At 43.8% G+C, this 25300-nt stretch overlaps 1 protein-coding gene across 1 annotated transcript; it reads left to right on the forward strand.

Moving 5' to 3' along the window:
• Positions 1 to 6861: 6861 nt before the first annotated feature.
• Positions 6862 to 25265, forward strand: LOC106587258 (cadherin-15). The gene is made up of 14 exons (XM_014175496.3): positions 6862 to 7122; positions 19500 to 19664; positions 20106 to 20261; positions 20656 to 20800; positions 20910 to 21091; positions 21253 to 21381; positions 21567 to 21752; positions 21998 to 22242; positions 22362 to 22504; positions 22602 to 22835; positions 22942 to 23181; positions 23296 to 23441; positions 23550 to 23744; positions 23855 to 25265. The coding sequence occupies exons 1-14, from the start codon at positions 7054 to 7056 to the stop codon at positions 24053 to 24055; spliced, it is 2436 nt and encodes an 811-aa protein (XP_014030971.1). The 5' UTR covers positions 6862 to 7053; the 3' UTR covers positions 24056 to 25265.
• Positions 25266 to 25300: the final 35 nt, after the last annotated feature.

The following is a 25300-nucleotide window of genomic DNA, read 5'->3' on the forward strand; positions in this document are numbered from 1 at the left end:
TACCAAACGTATTTCAGGTTTATAAACAGTTTGTGTAGATATATTTTATGTAAGTTAGCAATGCAAAAGTTTTAACATGTAGCTAAAATTGAAGCTAGCTAATGGCTGCAAGGGTCAGGTTTAGTTGTAGCAAGCCTAATGAGGTCTGGGTGCAGTGCTGGGAATACAAATGATGGGCCCACCAAGCCTGTACCCCAGGACTACCATTACACGGTCACAACTGTGACTCTGATTGAGTGAACATGTCCAACATTCACACACATTTACCACAGCTCGCTCACTTTCTCACTCACTCACTCACTCACTCACTCACTCACTCACTCACTCACTCACTCACTCACTCACTCACTCACTCACTCACTCACTCACTCACTCACTCATACACACAACGATTTGTATTATGACCATTATTTATGCAACACAAAATGTCAAACATGGCAGTGTTGTTCTCGTGTTCTCAATAAAGGCTTTCAGTATCTTGTTGCATGTCATGATTTAAGCATGATTTTAAACTGTTACATTTCACCCCAAGCACAACTGACCCGGGAGGTGGGGTAAATTGTAACATTTCACTCCTTGTATTTGAGACAAAGTCGCACCGTGTCTGTTTGATTTAGAGAGATAATACCAATACGAGTTTGTAAGAGACAAACGGAGGTTGTTCCTATCACATTTTGAAAGTAGTAACAAACAATCTTGGAGAAATTGACCAAAAAATCTAAAAGTGTTACAACCATCTCCGGCCTCCCCTACTTGAGTAACCCTGCTCTATTGTATCTGCAGTTGATTGCAAATAGGATCATTAGGCTATATGCCTACAACAGGCTGTGGATGAATGGTCACATCATTCATCCTAAATGGGGCTTGCTGAACCTGGATATTGTATCTCATAGTTGAGGTGATACAGAAACTAAACAGGGTGATGAAGATTACCACTGATTAACGTTATCCTTCATAGCCACTGAGAAAGAGAGGGGGGAGTAAGAAGATCAAGATCATGTGAAATATATGGTTTAATGATAAGCAATAGGAGGCAGTAGATTTGTTAGGACCAGTGAAGGAGCATCTCTGTAGCCCAATGTGTCTGTTAGATAGTCTTCTACTGCCCTCTTCTGGTGAGTGTGAACTCCTTTATTATTCACATGCCAACTAGAACAAACTCCCCTAATCATATCAACGCAGAATATGAATTGGTCACACATTAAATATACAGAGATGGAAGAACGGAAAATACTTTCTAAGCTGATAAGACATGTTTTATTGAACAATTGCTAGAGATCAATCCAGAGAGCAGACACAAAACCGTGGTGTCCATTCACAAAGCCTTCTTATTTCCAGCACCATCGTATCCACCTAAGGCAGTATAATTATAATGAGGACATCCAGAGTATGTTCCTAATGACACACCCCTGTACTGTCTGTCTCATTATCTCTGGGCCTGACGGGGAGAAAGGTTACTATGCTTGTTACTGTTCTTATTGCTGCTTCAGAATGGTCAGAGCCACCTGTCACCCCAGCAGAGTATAATGATATAGAGAATGAGCCCCAAACCACCACAGGCTGCTCTCACTATTATCACCTCCATGGGCATTGCATGTAAGAGCTCCACAAGGACAGATGAGAGTAGAGGTGAGCCATACTCTTAATAGAGTTCTCTAGCATGAGTAACACCACAAACGGCTGCTCTCGTCGTTGCTGCTGGACATTTTCTCTATAGCTTTTTGATGGACTTTTTCTGTTCTTCTCAAATGCTCGACTACTTCTTCCTTAATACATACAGTACCAGTCAAAAGTTTGGACACACGTACTCATTCCAGGGTTTTTCTTTATTTTTGCAATTTTCTACATTGTAGAATAATAGTGAAGACGTCAAAACTATTAAATAACTCATATGGAATCATGTAGTAACTAAAAAAGTGTTAAACAACAAATATATTTTAGATTCTTCAAAGTAGCCACACTTTGCCTTGATGACAGCTTTGCACACTCTTGGCGTTCTCTCAACCAGCTTCACCTGGAATGCTTTTCCAACAGTGTTGAAGGATTTCCCACATATGCTGAGCACTTGTTGGCTGCTTTTCCTTCACTCTGCGGTCCAACTCATCCCAAACCACCTCAATTGGGTTGAGGTCGGGTGATTGTGGAGGCCAGGTCTTTTGATGCAGCACTCCATCACTCTCCTTCTTGGTCAGATAGCCCTTACACAGCCTGGAGGTGTGTTGGGTTATTGTCTTGTTGAAAAACAAATGATAGTCCCACTAAGCGCAAACCAGATGGGATGGTGTATCGCTGCAGAATGTTGTGGTAGCCATGCTGGTTAAGTGTGCCTTAAATTCTAAATAAAGCACAGACAGTGTCACCAGCAAAGCACCATCACACCTCCTCCTCCATGCTTCACGGTGGGAACCACACATACAGAGATCATCCGTTCACCTACTCTGCGTCTCACAAAGACACGGCGGTTGGAACCAAAAATCTCAAATTTGGACTCATCAGACCAAAGGACAGATTTCCACTGTTATTTCATTGTTTTGATGTCTTTTCTATTATTCTACAATGTAGAAAATACATTTACATTTACATTTAATTCATTTAGCAGACCCTCTTATCCAGAGCGACTTACAAATTGGTAAAAATAAAGAAAAACTCCTGAATGAGTAGGTGTGTCCAAACTTCAGACTGGTACTGTATATTTTTGAAATTATCTGTGACAAGAACAGCTTCTTTTTGTATTGCTTACAAAAAAAACTGCATTTTGGGGTTATACTTTGTACAATGAGAAAGCAATGGAACTCTCGAGTCTAACGCGAAATGTAGAGTTGGCGTGAGACCATGGATGGCCAGAAGTGGGCAGTAGACTATTTCCCTGTGTTCAGAGGGGAATCTAACCACTTCCTCTCCACCCCCCGTGGTCTGGCGGAGGAATGGGGGGATAGAGTTTGTGTTGTGGGCGTGATGAAGGGCATGCGGGGGCGGAGGAGCGGGGAATGGGACGCTCCTGCCAGCTGCTCCCCTAACGTGACAGAGACAGGTGCTGCACATTCATTCCTCAGTCAGCCCAGGAACTTCCACAGACACATACACAGAGACACATTCATGGACAGACATTCATTCATTGCACATACCAGGGTTAGCCAACAAACACACCAGCTATTTTCACTCTTGTTATAGGCCTTCTGTACCCACTGGGCACAAAAGTCAATTCAACGTCTGTTCAACTTTGGTTCAAAGAAATTTCATTTAAATGTTGTGGAAACAACGTTGATTCAACCAGTGTGTGCCTAGTGGGTATATACTTCAACTTTAACACACTTCAACTGTTACATTAGTTTCAATAGTCTGTTTCACACTTTTGCTACAAATCACCTTATTATTTCCATAATAATTCCACTACCCCAAACAAGTAGATTTAAACAACCTTTAAACCACAGTGTAGCTGTGGATCTTGCCTCCCAGAACCATGCTGGATGGACAGCTTTAGTACACTGGGAAACATGGTGTAATGCAGGGCCGTGCACAGACCTTTCAGGGGACAGGTACTCAAACTGAAAAAAGGGCATACGCCTATTGTTTTTGTAATTTATCTTCAAAGCTCTTTATCTTCAAAGCTCTCTCTCTAACTTCAGAATGTAATATTCATAATCTTGTAACTCAAGATATATGGCTGGCTGGCTAGTGGCTTGTGTGGATATTTTAGTATAGACTAGGCCTACCTGTGTTTCTGCTGCCGACTGAGGAAGGAATGGAGCTAAGGTCGGACGGAGGGTCGTTGATGCAGCCACTCCCCTCTGTCGCTGGAACCTGGACTCAGGTGTAAATGTAACATAGTAAATGTAAATCTGTCTGCCTCCATTTTGTTTGATATTTTACGTTTTGTATGTTATGTATTAATTCGTTGATGTCCATCATCCATTTCGTATGATATATAATGAATTACAATTCGTACAATATGTTACGAATTTGCAATACATATGATATGTCATGAATTCCAATTTGATGTGGCTAACGTTAGCTAGGTGGCTAACGCTTACCTATGGGTTGCTAGACGTTTGCGTTATATGCCCACCAATCCACCCCCACCAACCACCCACCTTTCATTTTTGCTGTCGCCCTTTCTTGCAGTCAAATTAACAAATCGCCCTCTATTGGCCTCATAGGTGGAATGTTATGAATTTTTTCATAATTAATAAACATTCTTCTTTTTTACTCTGAAAATCCAGTGTTTCTATGTCAAACGGTTTAGTTATATTTCAGTCTTCTGTGATGTATATAGTGTTATATTGGGATGCAAACTCAAAATTGAATACATTTCAACTCTACATCTGACATGGTACAATTGTCTTCTTTTTTGTTGTTGTTGCCCATAACCCCGAGTGTAAGGTGTTTACTTTTATTTCCAAGTAGATTTGTTTAAGACTACCAATAAACACAATGTGTGACCCTGATTTACCTTGCTGCAGTAAATTAAGTAACCTTCTGTCTTAGTATATAACCATACCAAACGTAACATATGATACTAATTTGACTGTCCCAGATTTACATTTAGTATGTTACATCTAGTCTATGAGACCAGGCTGGTCGCTCTGGTTCTCTCTGCTGCACATGTCAGCGAATCAGACCGAATATTCATGATGATGTACAGTATATTAAGCGTTAATCAAATGTTATACAACTGGTGGGTCTGATCCTGAATACTGATTGGTTAAAACCACATTCCAGCTGGTGACTGTCTATTCCACAAGTTACCACCAACTAAATCTATGACGTTAAAATGCCTATTTACTCTGTTCCATCTGATTGTGCAATCCACTGTCTCATCAGCCCAGGCAGGGAAGTTATAAACCTGATCTCCACTATAAAAAGCATCTAGACATTATCTCACATTTCTTTTAGACTAACATTTAGTTTTCAACAGTGGATATTTGTAGAAACCTTGCTGTCTGTTTCTCCAACATTTGCAACAGTGTTTCAATTTTCAAATTCCATCTCCAGCTGTCCCATAGTAATGAATGTGTCGGGAGTCAGGATGAGACAGACAGGCAGGCAGCATTTCTCAGCAAGTCGAAATCATGAATCAGCTGCCATAATGTTTATGAATATATACAAATAAATGTCAATTAAAAAAAGGTCAAACAAAACAAAGTGCAGCTAGTTTACAGTCTTTCCAGCTTCAGTCTGTGTGATTGTGTTAGCTGTGTTGTTGGTTAACTCCTCTGAACAACAGTGTCCTAACGAGAGAGCACATTTTCTATGCCAGGCGGAATCGCGCCTCATTAGCTCATTGTTATGGATTTATTCAAATCAATGTCACTAGAAAACCGCTTAAACAAATGCAAATGCAGATACTTTGCTGTTATTCCGGCTGATGTGACTGTACGTTAGCTGTAGTTGGCTAGCTAGCAAGCAAGGAATAAGAACAGTTTCCAGCCAGTATAGCAAGGAACATTTAGAACGAACGACTGGGTCGTGTCCATAGATACAGAACAAAAAGACTGAACGACTGGGTTGCGTCTCTAGCAACCAAATCGATAGAACGAATGTGCAAGTGCCTGGTGTAAAGGTGTAATGTGTTTACTCCCAACTACTCATTTTAACGTCTGACCCTAGAGAACACTCAGAGACAGGGGTGATGAACATTGAGAGTAGCGTAGAGAACAGTCTGGTTTTCAGATCCCTCGCGGCTCCCCCGTTCTCCCCTCAGTCTCCCCTCTCCTCACCTCTGGCCGCCTCATATCAATCAGCAGTCAGCACACAGGGTGAAAAACAGAGATCAGTAAGTGAGCAGCACTCTCTGAGGAGAAAAACAACAGTCTGGACTGGGTGAGAGGCCTAGCTCCACAAACGTAACACTACCTCCTCCTCTCTGCTCTTTAAAGACTCCTCACAACAGCAGAGTCAGGCACCCTTCAAGGATGCTTTTTGAGAGATTCAGCACATTGAAAGATCCCCCACTGCCATAAAAGAAGTGCCATACTATAATGCACAGAGAGCAGTAGATCTTCTTCACCCGCTGTTTTGACATGGCGTTCCAAACAGCTGAAAATGAAAGGGTGTTGGGAAAATGGTCTGTATTTCTGAGGGCCCAACATACACATAACAGAACTGCATGGACAGTAAAGGTTCCATATGCACGCTTAGGACATTTAATTACCTCCAGCTGGGCAACAGGCTTGTGTCTGTGCCAGAGTTAGTGAAAAGCAGATGACCTGTTCAGAACAGTAGAGAGAGGACCTTCACTAACTGAATTGAGGGAGTTCAGTCAGATGACGTAGTTGTGGACATGTGTTCTGTTTGCAACAATGAATATTTTATTAGTACATTGAGGGTGAGTGCAATGTTAAGTGTGAGTGTGTACATACAGTAGAGGCTCCTCCTGGGCTGTGTGGCCCAGGGTCAGGGACAGCAGGCAGGCCAGAGCAGAGCAGTGACAGACTGAACACTTCTGCTGAGGACTGACCTTCCCCAGGGCTCTCTCCACACAGTACAGCCACCAGCTGCTCTTCCGCTCTCCTCTCCACACTCCTTTATTTCCCTCTTTCTCCCTCGTTCCCTCACTATCTCGTTCTCTTTCTATCTTTATGTTTCTCTCCATCTCTCCTTTACTCTTTCTCTCCCCTCTGTCCCTCTCTTTACGTTTTCTTTCTCTCTCTCTCGCTCTCTTTCTCGCTATCTCAATCTCTCTCTATATATCCATCTTTCTCTCTCTCGCCTTTTCTCTCTCTCTATCTCTCTCTCTGCATCCAGTGACCCCCCTATTTCCCTACCCATAGCTGGGGTGTGTCCCAGTTGGAGACTCGGAGGGCTAGGGGGTTAGAATTTCAGACTTCAGCCCTCCCATGCACCCCAGCGCACATGTGCTGTCACTCAATCGCCTCTGCACTCACTGCCCAGAGAGAGAGAGAGGGAGAGACACAGGGGGTTTGGATTTGAGACATTTGGTTCCATTGCCCAGTACTGTCAGGAACCCTGAGCTTCTCCTAAAACTGGTTTGAGAAAGAGGATCCACCGTGGTCATTGGGTACAGTACGTTTTGGGGTTCGTTGAGAAGATCACATGCTGGCACAGGAGATGACATCAAGAGGGTTGGCAGTGCTGTGTGTGCTGGTGGCTGGCCTTGGTCAGGTAGGAAACATCATACTACTCTGAGTACTGTGGTGTCACTCTATGGGCTTCATGGCCTACACTTTCTTAAATCACACAGAATTGGAACCATTTCAACTTCAGGCTATAATATATGCCATTTAGCAGACACTTATCCAAAGCGACTTAGTCATCGTGCATATATTTTACATATGGCTGGTCCTGGGAATCGATCCCACTCCCGTGGTGTTACAAGCACCATGCTCTACCAACTGAGCTACAAAGAGCTACATTTGATATTTTCTCACAGTCTGCTTGTCAGACTTGCAGTTTAAATGTGATTTAAGTCGTTTTAGCTGTGTTTGTTCTATATTTCCACAGTTAGGGGTTAGCTGTGGTGGGACAAACTTTTAGCTGTTTATTTAGTAAATCTATGGTTTATGTTTGAATTTATGAAATATGCTTTGTTTAACATAAACTGATTTTCATCAATAGAAGTGATAAACATCATGTGAAGAGGTGAATGTGGCTATTGGCTAATCTAAACATTTCAGAACCGTTGTAGATCAGATGATGAATACTCTTGTAAATTACCAACGAATACTGATGTTTTATACATCAGGCGGAAATCAGGGCTCGACTGTTAGCAGGCTTGTCATCAACACCATTTATAAGACACATAATGGATGACATTGTAAACAGACATTTTACTAACATAACTTCAAAACTCATTCAGTCACTACGGCTGTTTATACATGTAATGGAACCCAGGTTGGAGACTTAGACAATTGGCCCTCAGTAACCTCTTCTGTTGAATGGCCTGAAATCATTATGGATGTTGCAGGTTTGCAGCTAATTCATTTCCAAAAGTATGGATAGCAACACTTCAAACTATTTTTTAAGCAATGACTTTGAATTGATGATGGCAGAGTGTGTAGCCTACTGTATATTTCTATAATGACAAAGTTCTGAAATGGGTAAGGGCAACTATCTGAGTCACATTTTCTTTATTAGTGTATCCAATTCGAGAAGCACATGGTAAACGACATAAGCTGTAGAAGATGGTCGTAATAGATCATTGAAACAGCCGCGGGGAATGCCAGTTAGTTACAGTTTGCCGCCGGCCATCGGCCATGTGTCTTACTGTGATTTAGAGGAACAGGTATGTGATGACGCAACCTATGGGCCTTAGCTTGCATCACAAAATGTGTAATCTGAAAGTAATACACTAAGTACAAACACGTACCAAAGAACATGAACACCAGGATCATCAACAATAGACTATAGCCCAATGCCCACTCCACACTTGAAGGCCCATACATACATATTCATGATTTGGATTATCCATATACTTCAAATCAAATGTCATTAGTCACATGTGCCGAATACAACAGGTGTAGACCTTACAGTGAAATGCTTACTTACAAGCCCCTAAACAACAATGCAGTTTAAAAAATATGAATAAGAAATAAAAGGAACAAGTCATTAAAGAGCAGCAGTAAAATAACAATAATGAGACTATATACAGGGAGTACCGGTACAGAATCAATGTGCGGGGGCACCGGCTAGTCGAGGTAATTGAGGTAATATGTACATGTAGGTAGAGTTATTAAAGTGACTATGCATAGATAATAACAGACAGTAGCAGCGGCGTAAAAGAGGGGGTGGGGCGCAATGCAAATAGTCTGGGTAGCCATTTGATTAGATGTTCAGGAGTCTTATGGCTTGGGGGTAGAAGCTGTTTAGAAGCCTCTTGGACCTAGACTTGGCACACCGGTACCGCTTGCCATGTGGTAGCAGAGAGAACAGTCTATGACTACGGCAGCTGGAGACTTTGAACATTTTTAGGGCCTTCCTCTGACACCGCCTGGTATAGAGGTCCTGGATGGCAGGAAGCTTGGCGCCAGTGATGTACTGGGCCATACGCACTACCCTCTGCAGTGCCTTGCGTCGGAGGCCGAGCAGTTGCCATACCAGGCAGTGATGCAACCAGTCAGGATGCTCTCGATGGTGCAGCTGTAGAACCTTTTCAAGAACTGAGGACCCATGCCAAATCTTTTCAGTCTCGTGCGGGGGAATAGGTTTTGTCGTGCCCTTTTCACAACTGTCTTAGTGTTCTTTGACCATGTTAGTTTGTTGGTGATGTGGACACCAAGGAACTTGAAGCTCTCAATCTGCTCCACTACAGCCCCGTTGATGAGAATGGGGGCGTGCTCGGTCCTCCTTTTCCTGTAGACCACAATCATCTCCTTTGTCTTGATCATGTTGAGGGAGAGGTTGTTGTCCTGGCACCACACGGCCAGGTCTCTGACCTCCTCCCTATAGGCTGTCTTGTCATTGTCAGTGATCAGGCCTACCATTGTTGTGTCATCGGCAAACTTAATGATGGTGTTGGAGTCGTGCCTGGCCGTGCAGTCATGAGTGAACAGGGAGTACAAGAGGGGACTGAGCACGCACCCCTGAGAGGCCCCTGTGTTGAGGATCAGCGTGGTAGATGTGTTGTTATCTACCCTTACCACCTGGGGGCGGCCCGTCAGGAAGTCCAGAATCCAGTTGTAGAGGGAGGTGTTTAGTCCCAGGGTCCTCAGCTTGTTGATGAGCTTTGAGGGCACTATGGTGTTGAACGCTGAGCTGTAGTCAGTGACTAGCATTCTCACATCGGTGTTCCTTTTGTCCAGGTGGAAATGGGCAGTGTGGAGTGCAATAGAGATTGCATCATCTGTGGATCTGTTAGGGCGATGCAAATTGGAGTGGGTCTAGGGTTTATGGAATAATGGTGTTGATGTGAGCCATGACCAGCCTTTCAAAGCACTTCATGGCTACAGACGTGAGTGCTACGGTTCGGTAGTCATTAAGGCAGGTTACTTTAGTGTTCTTAGGCACAGGGACTATGGTGGTCTGCTTAAAACATGTTGATATTACAAACTCGGACAGGGAGAGGTTGAAAATGTCAGTGAAGACACTTGCCAGTTGGTCAGCGCATGCTCGTAGTATACGTCCTGGTAATCAGTCTGGCCCTGCGGCCTTGTGAATGTTGACCTGTTTAAAGGTTTTACTCACATCGGCTGCGGAGAGAGTGATCACACAGTCGTCCAGAACAGCTGGTGCTCTCATGCATGTTTCTGTGTTATTTGCTGATGGATCGTCGGAGGGCATAGCGGGATTTCTTATAAGCTTCTGGGTTAGAGTCCCACTCCTTGAAAGCTGCAGCTCTAGCCTTTAGCTCAGTGCGGATGTAGCCTGTAATCCATGGCTTCTGGTTGGGGTATGTACGTACGGTCACTGTGGGGACAATGTCATCAATGCACTTATTGATGAAGCCAATGGCTGATGTGGTGTACTCCTCAATGCCATCGGAAGAATCCCTGAACATATTCCAGTCTGTAGCTTATCATCTGCTTCATATGACCACTTTTTTATAGACCGAGTCACTGGTGCTTCCTGCTTTAATTTTTGATTGCAAGCAGGAATCGGGAGGATAGAATTATGTAATCTATTTCAGTAATCTATCTGTGAGTGGACCGATGTGAGAGACCTAAAACCACAGAACAAGATCCTTCATACCAGAGGATCCTAGTTACTCTGGTTACATACAGCACATCAGATAACTATTTTAGCTCTGTGTGTAAGTTTAACCTATGTGAGTTTGAGGTGTTACAACCCAGTGAGTGGAAAGTGGCTGGTGAGATTTCACAAACACCTACTACATCTACCCCAATGGGAGGAAGGTTGTGTTGTTTTTGAGAATATCCCTGGGAAAGAGGGTTGTGTTGCCTACAGAGCGTGGGCTCTGTTCATAGAGGCGGTCATGTTGGCCAGCAGCTGTTCGCAGATGCGATCTTGATGCCATTTGTCCTGCTCAGTAATCCCCGCAGCGGAAAGAGGAGTCGGCCACTCCCTAAACCATGAAATCAGGGACAAATCCGTCCATAAAGCAGCAGCCGGTGCTGAGTTCATGCTCATTGGAAGAAATCACTCAGTACAGCTGCTCAGCGTCTGAATCACAGGCCTGTTCTGTCTGTGTGGATGCTTTCTGTTTTACACAGACTTGGGTTTCAGGAACAGGAAGGGACTCCACTACAGGGGCAGAATCAACATTAAAACCACTATGCCAGTGCACTGTTACCAGAGATTATCTTTCGCAAGGGCTCTTTCCCAATTCATATTTCCTTGATTGCTGGCATCCACTCTCCTCACCTCTTTCTCAAAGATCTGAGTGGATAGGCCTTGGATCTTCCCCTCCAATGTGAGGTGAGGAGAAAGGGCACGAAGATGAAGGAAAGACAAATTAGGAAAGAGACAATGTTGTAACAGGCTTTGGTGTTACCTCCATTTTCACCAGCTGAGTCATTGACCAATTAGTGACCCTTCAAAGGATAGGGTCTCTCTCTTCATGTTGTTAGAAAACAGGTTCCATTTAGTCTTTGTGTTCATGTTCCATTCACAACAGATGTGACAAACATTACATGGAAAGGAACAGGAAAATACATTTTTGAAATGGGACACTTGTTATCCCATCTCATTCAGAGCACCTGATGCCTTGCATCAAAGGATGTTTTCTCTCTGACACAAAAGGTCATGTATTTTCTTTTGAATGAGATAAGGGAATGGCAGTGGCAGACAAGGCTGATGGAACAAAAACAGCAGTGTTAATGGGCACAGTAATGGTCTCTCCTTGGACTTCTATCATGACCCTCTGAAAGAGGACTGACCCTGGAGCGAAGAAGGGGTAGTGGTAGAGGTGGTGGTGGTAGGGGTGGTGGTGGTGGTAGGGGTGGTGGTGGTAGGAGTGGTGGTGAGGGTGGTGGTTGTGGTAGTAGGAGTGGTGGTGGTAGGGGTGGTGGTAGGAGTGGTGGTGAGGGTGGTGGTGGTAGGAGTGGTGGTGAGGGTGGTGGTGGTAAAGGTGGTGGTGGTGGTGGGAAGACTCCTGAGCCAGAGCTGGGAGAGAGAAATAACGATGACATCATGAGATGAGGAAGTGGTTTCGGTCCTGGTACAACCTCCCAGGTTTATATAAAATTGCACGCCAAATTAACAAGCGCTATTTTCACTCCCACACTCTGGGTGCGGAGTCCTAAGTAACTCTCATCGTTCCCATTAGGTCAGCATTCATGAAGCTCAGACATCTGCTTTTGTGAAACCCTGGCCCGTACCCCCAAAAATAGGAGGCCCAAGAAGCCATAGCTGAGGGGGTGGGAAGCGAGGTAGATAGCTGCTCATTACAAGACAATGAATGAGCCTTTGGAACAGTGACGAAGGGGGACCATGAGGGGAACAGGGGCACCTGTCTGACCCTCCACCCCATGGCCAGAGGGATTGTCAGGCATGCTGCCTGCATTCTCTCCCTCTTCCCCTCCTGCTCATGCTGTGGCACTCTGGCCAGCTCACATACACAGACTGTACCTCCACTCAGCTAGCACATGGCTGACTCAGGGGTCTACTTTCTATTCTATTTTAGAGAGGCAAGTCTCTAAAGCTATGACTTACTGTTTGAATCTGTAACAAAGCAGACATAGAATTGGAACTCTAGCAAAATCACACTGTAATTATAAAAGCCTTATGTTTCTGTCTAGATATGAATGAGTAACGGCAAATATCTGTGTCTCTTGCACTGACTATGTCCAGCCGCGGTAAATGGAGGGAATTAAGCAAAAATAAGTGTTTTATCACACAGCAGCTACTACTGTAAACCAAAAATACACATTTCAAACAGAGTTACTACTCTCATGACATACCTCATACAGTTGGTGCAAGCTTGTAATAGCTCTGAAGATATAAGGGAAGGGCATCAGTCATGCTCCCCCACCATGTCCCATCCATGGGTGTGTGTGTGTAACTTTTTTTCTCTCTCTCATTTTCAAGGCACTTGTTTTTTGTTGTTGTTTATCATTTGAAATCCCTCCCTCGACTGAGCATCCTTGACTCAAAAGCATGAATTGGAATAATTTCATCCTTGGATACTATAGTAGACAACGGCATAATGTTCTATCTACCAAGCCTCAGTAAATAATTGTCCACTCCATGGGACAGATGTTGGTCTCTTAGCAGCTAAGTTTCATTCACAAAATGCAGGATCTAAATGAGTCTGAGAGATTGGCACACTTTCAAAGCTATTTTTAGAGACAACCGAGAGAGTTGCCAAGGGTCCTTGCTGCTGGCACTACCCATGACAGTGTGACAGTCTCGCTTCAGCTCCTCAGTGTGGGGTCAGTCTGAGCAGTATTTTCGTCACAGCAACCAATTATTATGTCGAAACGTTGCCGCAAACCTTTTGACTGTAAACGTTATCACACACCGCGAATACATTTACATTTTTACATTTTAGTCATTTAGCAGGCGCTCTTATCCAGAGCGACTTACAGTAGTGAATGCATACATTTCATACATTTTTTTCTCCGTACTGGTCCCCCGTGCGAATCGAACCCACAACCCTGGCGTTGCAAACACCATGCTCTACCAACTGAGCCACATGGGACCATCCTGGATGTTTTGATTGTGAAATACACAGTGATTTTGAAATACAACTATGCAGAGTATCTCAATAAATTGTATCTCAAGCTTGGTGTTGACCTTGATATCAGCAACACTGACTGCAATAACACATCTGTTCTGATACTTTAACTTCCCCAATACGTTTGCCAGCTTATTCCCTCCTCTTGGCCGTGTCATTAACCAGGCTGCAAATCAACACAAATAAACAAATGAAAGGTTGTGTATAAAGTATGATCTGGTTTGGTACCGCGAAACACTTTATGTCAACAGCAGACTCATAGATAAAGGTTCCTTACTCTATCTACCTACTTCAGAGCGCAGTACTCCTCACTGTGTTAACGGGGGGTGTTGACCCCCAAGAGACACCAGGCAACTGCTGGCCACAGGGTGAGAGGCCAAGGTGTAAAAGTATCGGGAAAAAGTCCCTAAAACAGTTCATGTTGGTGAGAAGAAAGACAAGGTCTGCTGTCCTTCACCCTAGCTGTCAGAGGTGACTGGTGCTAATTGGTAAGATGACTCCTAGGTGTAGCCCAGTCCATGCTGAACTGGAAAAGAGGTGGAAACATTACAGAGCCCTCCTGGGTTTGTTGGCCACCCAGATGGAGTAGAGACCACAGGAGATAACACAATGATTTTAACTGGGTCTGTCTACCGATCCTCTTCAGAATGTAGCAGGCTCTTTCCAAATTAGACCTCGAGTCCCATTCAACAACCTGATCTCACGAAACTAAACAGGATCACAGTGGTCAGTTCTGGTTCACAAGGCTAGCCCGCAACATCTATTTCTCTAATTCTGATAGTATATGCTATTACTTGAGTTATTCTTCCTGAGCTGTTGTTGTATTCAATCAAAACCAGTAACCCCACAACAACAAAAAGCCAGTTTGAATTCATAAGTTGCCGAGCAGAGCGGATGAATCAGGAATTCAACAGGAATGTAGTTTCAGTCTTAACCGCGTCATCCAGTTACAGATTTTGATTGAACAGGGCCTTTTGCCTCTGACTGGCCGTAGCTTGATCTCTGATCTGTGATCAGAGCGGTAGTGGAAGGTGAGAAGGATTTGCTGTCTAGCCTGGTATGTGAGTGTAAACATCTCTGTATGAGCGTAGGGAGGCTATACCAGTGGCTTAGGGTCGGGGTCAGGAATATAGAGCACTCTAAGTATAGTCTGCTCCTAACTCAGCCTGCACAGGGCACTCATAGTTGACATTCTCCTCAGACTGTACGTTACAGCAGCGTGACAAAGTGCCAGTATGCCATGTCTCCAGGCCTAAGAGACAGGGAAGGGCCACCATGTCCCAATACACAATAGTGATTCAATCTAATAATGTATTTCGCATATCAGTGTCTTTATGTATGGAAAGAGTCACATGAGGAATGGGCTATGGTCAATGTTCCATATTCTGTTTAGTTGTATTAGCATGTTATTACTCTGTAATTACAAGTTGTTACTACAGACTTCAAGATTGACGATGAAGAGCTGAATGAGAACAAAAAGTGTTATCTTTCCTTTATCTTTTTAGCAAGCAAATTTTTATATAGACATCTGCCAATGACCGTGATCATCTTGTTACCACTAAATGCTGAGATTTTTCTTCTGAGGAGTGATGACAGGCGGTGTCTTTCTTAAGGAATGTGTGTTTGAATGTGTGTGTGAAGAATTCTGTCAGAGCGGATTCGTAAGGTGACCCCCAACCCCTAGTCAGGTGCAAAGTTGAACATAAAGGGGAGTCTGTAAGTGTGAGAAAGAGAGAGGGTGGGAAAGCATGGGAACTAAATCTATAGGTGACAGCTGGTGTGTGTGTGTCTGAGTGTGTCTGAGTGTGTCTGAGTGTGTGCTTGAGATAAAGGCAGAGCGTGCGTGATAGAGAATGAGAATGAACATGAGAGTAATTGTTTTCGGCAGGCATAATGGGACCCATGTCGTCCAAAAAGTTATACTTTTGACTCATAGAACATTCTTCCAAGAGTCTTGATGATCATCCAGGTGCTTCCAGGTGCTTTTTGGCAAACTTGAGTCAACTTTTTGGACAAGATGGGTCCCATTATATCTGACGAAAACCAAACACTGCATTCCACAGTAAGAACCTCATACCAACGGTCAAGCATGGTGGTGGTAGTCTGATGGTTTGGGGATGATTTGCTGCCTCAGGACCTGGATGACTTGTCTTAATAGAAGGAACCATGAATTCGGCTCTGTATCAGATAATTCTACAGAAGAATGTTAGGCCATCCATCTGTGAGCTGAAGCTGAAGCGCAGCTGGGTCATACAGTAAGGCAATGATCCAAAACACAATCAATTCTACATGAAAAAAAAGTTCTACATCTAAAAAGCAACAAATTTGAGGTTTTGGAATGGCCTAGTCAAAGTCCAGACCTAATCCCAATTGAGATGTCGTGGCAGGACTTGAAACGAGCAGTATATGCTTAAAAACCCTGTCGCTTAGTTAAAGCAGTTCTGCATGGAACAGTGGGCAAAATTTCCTCCACAGTGACGTGAGAGACTGATCAACAACTACAGGAAGCGTTTGGCTGCAGACATTACAGCTAAAGGTGGCACAACCAGTTATTTAGTGTAAGGGGGCAATTACTTTTTCACACAGGGGAATTCGGTGTTGCATAGCTGTTCATTAAATAAATAAAATAAGTATCATATTTTTGGGGTTATTTGTAAACTCAGGTTCCTTTTGTATAATATTAGGTTTTGGTTGAAGATCTGATAACATACAGTATCAAAAATATACAAAAGTACAGAAAATCAGAAAGGGGGCTAATACTTTTTCACGGCACTGTATGCATACTGTATTTGTATTCCTAGATGTGAAATCCATAGATTAGGTAACTCAGTAACATCTTTGATATTGTTGCATGTTGCGTTTATATTTTTGTTCAGTGTACAATATACACTGAGTATACAAAACATTAAGAACACCTGCTCTTTCCATGACATAGGTGACCAGGTGAATTGGTTCGTTATTGATGTCACTTAATAAATCCACTTCAATCAGTGTGGATGAAGGGGAGGAGACAGGTTAAAGAAGGATTTTTAAGCCTTGAGACATGGCTTGTGTGTGTGCCATTCAAAGGCTGAATGGGGAAGACAACAGATTTAAGTGCCTTTGAATGGGGTATGGTAGTACAACCTGGTCTCAGACCATTTCGTATTATTCTGTACGTGAATCCGAGATACTCCATTTAGTATGGTATATTACGTTTCGTATGGTATGTATTTATTTGTGGATGTCCATCACCTATTTCGTATGACATGTTATGAAATACAATTCGTATTATATGACACGAATTTCAAAAACGTACAATATGTTATGAATTTGCAAAACATACCACAGTTGAAGTTGGAAGTTTACATACACTTAGGTTGGAGTCATTAAAACTTGTTTTTCAACCACTCCACACATTTCTTGTTAACAAACTATAGTTTTGGCAAGTCGGTTAGGACATCTACTTTGTGCATGACACAAGTAGCCGCTCAGGAAGGAGACGCGTTCTGTCTCCTAGAGATGAACGTACTTTGGTGCGAAAAGTGCAAATCAATTCCAGAACAATAGCAAAGGACCTTGTGAAGATGCTGGAGGAAACAGGTACAAAAGTATCTATATCCACAGTAAAATGAGTCCTATGTCGACATAACCTGAAAGGCCGCTCAGCAAGGAAGAAGCCACTGCTCCAAAACCGCCATAAAAAAGCCAGACTACGGTTTGTAACTGCACATGGGGACAAAGTTCATACTTTTGGAGAAATGTCCTCTGGTCTGATGAAACTAAAATAGAACTGTTTGGCCATAATGACCATGGTTATGTTTGGAAGAAAAAGGGGGAGGCTTGCAAGCCGAAGAACACCATCCCAACCGTGAAGCACAGGGGTGGCAGCATCATGTTGTGGGGGTGCTTTGCTGCAGGAGGGACTGGTGCACTTCACAAAATAGATGGCATCATGAGGAAGGAAAATTATGTGGATATATTAAAGCAACATCTCAAGACATCAATCAGGAAGTTAAAGCTTGGTTGCAAATGGGTCTTCCAAATGGACAATGACCCCAAGCATACTTCCAAAGTTGTGGCAAAATCGCTTAATCGCTTAAGGACAACAAAGTCAAGGTATTGGAGTGGCCATCACAAAGCCCTGACCTCAATCCCATAGAAAATGTGTGGGCAGAACTGAAAAAGCGTGTGCGAGCAAGGAGGCCTACAAACCTGACTCAGTTACACCAGCTCTGTCAGGAGGAATGGGCCAAAATTCACCCAACTTATTGTGGGAAGCTTGTGGAATGCTACCCAAAACATTTGACCCAAGTTAAACAATTTAAAGGCAATGCTACCAAATACTAATTGAGTGTATGTAAACTTCTGACCCACTGGGAATGTGATGAAAGAAATAAAAGCTGAAATAAATCATTCTCTCAACTATTATCCTGACATTTCACATTGTTAAAATAAAGTGGTGATCCTAACTGACCTAAGACAGGGAATTTTTACTAGGATTAAATGTCAGGAATTGCGAAAAACTGAGTTTAAATGTATTTGGCTAAGGTGTATGTAAACTTCCAACTTCAACTGTATATGCTACTAATTTGCAAAACGTATGATATGTTACGAATTCTAGCTAGGTGGCCAATGTTAGCTTGCTGACTAACATTAGATAGGCTAGGGGTTGGGGTTAGGGTTAAGTTTAGGAGTTAGGTTAAGGTTAGCTAACATGCTAAGTAGTTGTAAAGTAGATAAAAAGTAGTAAGTAGTTGAAAAGTTGCTAATTATCTAAAATGCTAAGGTTGTTCCACCCATCCAACCACCCTACTTTCGTTTTTGCCTTAAGTAACCATCTGCCAAACGTAACATATCATACTAATTTGAGTGTCCAGGATTTACATTTACTATATTACGTCTAGTCTATGAGACCAGGCTGGATAGTAGGTGCCAGGAGAAACTGGTTTGTGTCAAGAACTGCAACACTGCTGGGTTTTTCACGCTCAACAGTTTCCCGTGTGTATCAAAAATGGTCCACCACCCAAAGGACATCCAGACAACTTGACACAACTCTGGGAAGCATTAGCGTCAACATGGGCCAGCATCCCTGTGGAACACTTTCAACACCTTGTAGAGACCATGCCTGATGAATCGAGTCCAAAAGGGGGGGGTGCAACTCAATATTATGAATGTATTCCTAATGTTTGGTATACTCAGTGTATGTCTCCACACACCTAGGCCTAGGCTATTGAGGGATTCAAGACAATGTCATTTTTTTATTGATCTCAGATTCTGTCTGTCATTGTAAAAGTAGCCTGTCATTTAGATCATTTGTGAGGTAAAGTCTCCGGTAAAGTCTCCAGTCATCTAAAATGATGTAGAATTGCATGAAATGCGCTTATAAAAGGCCACATTTTTCCCGGATGCTAGGCCACAAAATAATTGTCCCCATATGTGCAACTTATGCAAGCACCTTGCTTTATTATAAAAGTGACTTCTTTTGATACGTTCTGGTACTTCCGAGCACCCCCCCCCAGAGCACCCCCCCAGAGCACCCCCTCTTTTTGTTTCCGGCACCTCCCACTTTACAAATTAAGCGCTGGAGATGTAGTGTGTGAAAACTGAACGCATGCCTCTCCACCCCCTCACCCACTTTAGGGACGGGGCAGGGGGGGGTCACCATTCAACCACCACCAGGCCACAGAGAGAGGCCAGCTGCTGCACCCCTCACCAACTGATATTAGTAGCCACAACACGACTACCAAAAATATACAAATGTATTTGGGTTCTGTACTCCTTGACATGAAGAATGTGAATCATGATTTCAATGACTTCATTCATCCAGAAATGTATGGCCCTCACTCTGACCATCTACATGGAAGTTGTCATTGAATGAATTGGGTATACTGGCTCTCTTAAATGAATCCCATTCTGTTGCCCCCAGGTCGGGAGCAGCGGCCAAGCGGGCAGGGAGGACCTGAACCCAGCGGTCCTGTATCCATGGAGACAGAGGAGCAGTGGGGGTCTGAGCAGGGTGAAGAGGGACTGGATCATCCCTCCAATCAGGGTGCTGGAGAACAGCAAGCAAGTCCCTGAAAACCTGGTCCAGGTACTGTATTACGACATCTCATCTATACTGATGTTAGGGCCTCTATATTGTACACATTAACTGATAAGAGTTTTGGCTAAGTGACTACAATGTAAATGTTAGGGTAACACTGACACTTTTTGGTCCAGTGAAAGTGATCTTACCAAACACGGTATGTAAGATCAGTCACGGGATCAAGACAACCCACTGCTCTCAGACTAAAGTGAACATGGTTATTATCCAGACAGGCAGCCCTTTAAACTGAGCATGAAAGAGCCACGCTGGCCTCTCTGACCTGCAGAACCACTAACCAGTTATGTGCTGTTGCTCTCCCTCTCTGTTCCCATCAGTGACCACATTCACATCTGGTACTCTATGTGCTGTTCTGTTCAGTTCACTCTCCTCTCACCCTTCCAAGGAGATTCTCACCCAGACATCCTCCTGTGTTGTTTGTTCCTCCAGATCAAATCAGACAAGATTTTCACCGGAGAAGTGATCTACAAGCTGGAAGGACCAGGGGTTGACCAGGACCCTAAGAACCTGTTTGAGATAGACGATAAAACAGGCTGGATCAGGAGCATGATTCCTCTGGACAGAGAGAAATACAGAAGCTTCACGGTACAACTCACAGGAGAGACATTAGCACTATTGCCTTTGACACGAAAATTATACTATGTCGCTGCAGGTCAGCCAGAACCCTTCTTTTGTTTGGGTAACAAGGAATGTCACATGACATAATAGCATGTTATTCAATGTTAGCATGTCATTCAATGTTTTTCAACTAAACATCTACCACTGCGATTTTATTAAATTGACTGTCTTAGTTGAGTGAGGAAGGAAGTAGGTTACTATAGTGGGTTGTTTTCTTTGCAGGTATACATGAGCAGCTGAATATAGACCCAAATCAAATCACAGTCAATAAACTGAGAATCGTGTAAGAGCAGCAAACACTATGAATGAAAAGAGGATGTCGAGAAACATATGAGTAATGTCCTGTTTCTGTTCTCTATAGCTGAAAGCCTTTGCCCTGTCGCCCAGTGGAGAGAGACTGGAGAATCCCTCCACCATTGAGATCGTAGTACTGGATCAAAATGATAACCGGCCCAACTTCTCCCAGAAAGAGTTTGCTGGATCCGTTTATGAATTCTCCGTACCAGGTAAACAGATGCATCACCTACACACACGGTGGATGTACACGCAGTCGGTACACAAAATGTCAACTGATTGGGTAGTGAACTGAGAGAGTGATTGATGTTGTTTTAACAGGCACATCTGTGATGTCTGTGACTGCGACTGATGCTGACGACCCAACCACAGACAACGCTATCCTGAGCTACTCCATCATTGGCCAGGAGAGCATCCCGCCTCTCCGCATCAATAAGACCATGTTTGGCATCAACAACGAGACAGGGGCCATTTACACACGAGACGTGGGGCTAGACCGGGAGGTAGGGGCTCTTCCTTTGTCTTTTCATTGACCCATTATTTAGGTCATGCCCTTTCTGGTTCAACAGAAGCACATTATTTTGAAAGGTGTTTGAAAGGAAAAACTAATTCATGTAAAATAATATACCATAAATGACTGTGAACGTCTGTGCATTCCTTACAGGTGGTTAAAGGTTTCAGGTTGATACTGCAGGTTGCTGACATGTCAGGCATGGGGTTAACCAGTCTTGCCAATGCTGTCATACATGTGATTGACATCAACAACAATCCACCACGATTCTCCTCATACCTGGTGAGTTTGACTGTTTAATCTCAGAAACTGTTAGCTCCCTTCCATCAATTGACTTTTATCAGATGATATAAACGATATGGACACATCATTCAGACCAGCTTCAAAATATAGACATGCACATTCACATGTGTTTATATAAACTAAACACAACACAACTGCTTTGTGTCTCTGTTTCCTGAATACAGTACACTATGTCAGCTGTGGAGAACAAAGTAGATTTCGTGATTGGCTGGGTCAACGCCACAGACAATGATGAGCCAGGGACAGGAAACTGGGAGACAAAATACACCATCGCCAAGGGCAACCCCTCGAGGAACTTTGCCATTCACACAGACCCTGTGACCAATGAGGGTATTCTGTCAGTGGTGAAGGTAAGTTATTCTCCATCCGGCAGGAGGACGGGAGGGAATGTGTGGGGGGACATTCTGGCTCCATGTTAGAATGACAAACATGACAATCAGTTAATCCAGTTTATATAGATCCTATATAGAGTATAGAGCATGTGTTCACACACAGTGGTCAGAGACAGGCCTTGATACATGACACTGTTACCCCATCTAGTGGTGACTAACTATTCAAGCTGTCTTTCAAAACCTCTGCCTTTTTTTAATTGCAGGCTCTGGACTACGAGTCCCAAGAGGTGTATACTCTGACTCTGACAGTGGAGAATGTGAACCCTCTCAGCATCAAGGCCCCCAAGAACCCCGTAAGCAGTGCCACAGTGGTGGTGACCGTGGTGAATGAGAACGAGGCCCCACGCTTTATTAAAGACCCCATAGAGATCTTGGTTCCTGAGTCTGTGGTCCCTGGCACAGTGCTGGCCAGTAACATCGCCTACGATCCTGATAATACAAAACTCAAGTAAGATTGGTGCACTGGAGAACTCTTTCATTTGTGTTTACACTGAATATATAAGAATATAAGTTTATATACTATCTGCATCTATAAGGAAATGAAAACATTGCTGTCATATCAATCAGGTATGACATACTCAGAGATCCTGAGGGATGGCTTAAAATCATTCACAATACTGGAGAAATCACAGCCAGGAAACCGTTCAATGTCCGCTCCCCTCACGTCAAGAACAACATTTACAATGCAGTCATCAGAGTCACAGACACAGGTGAGTATCCCGAGTTAGCCACTGCTTCACCTCACATAACTTGAGACATCAGGTCAAGCAGGAAGTGACAGTGAATAATGATGCCATTTCCTCCTAGATGCTGGTGGAATCTCGACCACAGCGTCTCTGGTGATCACGTTGTGGGAGACCAATGACTTCCTCCCTAAGCTGTTCCCCCTGATGGGGACGGTGTGCAGCGAGTCAGGCCGGAAGACATCTGGTCTGTTCCTGAGTGCTGTGGATGAGGACCTGCCCCCTCATGCTGAACCCTTCACCTTCCACCTGCAAGACATCAATGTGTCTGCCAACTGGACCATCATACAGGTCAATGGTAAGGACAGAATTAGACACTCCTATAGTCCACGCAGGATATGTTATGTCTTCTCATTCTAACTCCCTCTCTCTCTCTCTGTGTGTTTGTGTCGTTCTCTCTCTAGAGACTCATGCAGTGCTGCGACCCCTGGTAGAGCTGGAGACAGGAGAGTATGCTGTCACTGTGTTGGTGAATGACTCTGGCACCCCAAGTCTCGGTGCATACGCTCAGGTCAATGTGACTGTGTGTCCGTGTGGGAAAGACGGTGAATGTAAGGCCGAAGCTGCTGCCATATTCGGAACACGAGTTGGTGTCAGCTTCATCGCCTTACTGGTCATCATGGCCAGCATCGCACTCCTGCTCTGTAAGCTATACCTCATGTAAACCCTCACAACACCTGAACAAAGCACATCGCTACATGAACACACACATTTTCCCAAATGTTTCTGTGCAGTGAGACGGGTCTCTGTGTTCTCAGTGTTGCTGCTCCTGGCTGTAGCTGTGGGTAACTGCAGACGGCATCATATGAAGAAAGGAGAGGGGCTGCTGGTGGGGGATTCAGACGAAGACATTCGTGACAACGTCCTGAACTATGACGAGCAGGGTGGTGGAGAGGAGGATGAGGTCAGACATTATAACACGTCGCAGCTGGCAGAACCAAGTTATCTGGTGACAATATCACCTCTCTTGTCCTGTAGACACTTCATATTCCTCATCCTTTACTCTCACTAGAATGCCTTCAACATTGACCTACTGAGGAACCCAGCGGATGTGGGACCACTCCCAATATCCTTCTACCCACCCGTCTCTGGCATCCCCAGGGGAAAGCAGCCACTCAGGAAAGACTACCCAGACAACCTGCCCTCCCCCTCGTATCCACGGAAACCCCCAGCGGACCCCACTGACATTGAGGACTTCATCAATGACGTGAGAGAGAGGATTCCATCATGGCCCTGGACTATTGTTAGTCAGTTGAAATAAGAACGGTCCAAATCCCCAGAGAGAAACTAATGTATTTCTTGCCTGTGTCTCCACAGGGCCTGGAGGCAGCAGACCATGACCCCAACGTCCCTCCCTACGACACAGCTCTGATCTATGACTACGAGGGTGATGGCTCCCTGGCAGGCAGCCTGAGCTCCATCGCCTCAGCCAGCTCAGACGGCGACCAGGACTATGACTACCTCAACGACTGGGGACCACGCTTTAAGAAACTGGCCAACATGTACGACCCACGCTAAGGAGACTGCCTGGTTATTTAGCGACCAGTACACTTAACCGTAGCTTTATCTTCAGATGCCATCTATTTTCTCCTGAACTCCCCCCCAACTCCCTATTCTTCAACATACATCCTCCCTCTTCTTCTTGAAGCTAGAACCTGATATCATCCCCTCGGTGAAGGACAGGGTAGGATTTTGACTGATTGGCAGAAGGTTAGAGCAGATCTGTGTTCCTATTCCTTCATGTTTCCAATGGTCTCCAGTAGTGCATTAGCTCAATTCTTTAGGCTCTGTTGACACTACATATTGTCCTCCTCCAATCCCTCTGTTTGTAACTGTAAAGGTCACCGTTGTCATTTTCAGGACTATCATGGGTAATGTTGATATTCTCCTCACATTTCAGTGAGTTTCTGACAGGTTTGATGAGACAACCACACAGCATTCTGCAGCATATGAACGGATCACCTTGTGCTGAGTGGTATGTATGCGCGTGAATGGCGACGGGAGGGAAGGAAACATGGTAGAGCATAGCAATGAGAGGAGAGAAATATGCACTGTAGTCCTCCAGTCAGTCAGTCCATAGAGCCACTTAAAACCACAGTGGCTTTACCAGTCAGGTGTGTTGTCTTGAGGTTTCTCTAATCATTTTTGGTTTGTATTTTGTAGAAAGCTTTATATGTAGGAGGAATGTAGAGAAAGGTTGACCATGTACTTGAACAGTGATAGCAGAAAGGGATAAGCATGCTAAGGGGCACAGAACGTCTGTGGGATTGTACCCATGTCTGGTATTAACTTTTAAATACTCTATGTGACCACTACCATTTGAAAACATTTTGATTTTCCAAATGCTGTTAGTGTTATGTTTTCCTTTTTTTATAAATATTTCTGTACATATATTTTCCACTTCTTTTAGTTTTTTCCCCCTAACAATATTACATTAATCCTCAACTCCTAAAACAAAATCCACTTGGGAGGTCTATACACTTGATCATTTGTTAATTCTCCTGCCATTTCAGTTTGACACCTACAATTCTAACATTTGAAGCCAATAACCGACGCCTTTACATTTGAGGAGATATGGCTTGGTGGACGATTTTCCTTCCAACATCATGCAATACTCAAACTCCTGTGAGAACCAAATGGTTTGGATGTGACACTTTTGTTTTCTTGATTGACATGTATAAATTATTTACTGACATCTTTACACAATACATAAAAATGTTTCAAAGCAGTTGTCTCATATTACTATTCATTTATAAATACTCA

The sequence above is a fragment of the Salmo salar genome, chromosome 26 (assembly GCF_965601325.2).
Source record: "Salmo salar chromosome 26, fSalSal1, whole genome shotgun sequence".
In the NCBI taxonomy this organism is placed as follows: domain Eukaryota; kingdom Metazoa; phylum Chordata; class Actinopteri; order Salmoniformes; family Salmonidae; genus Salmo; species Salmo salar.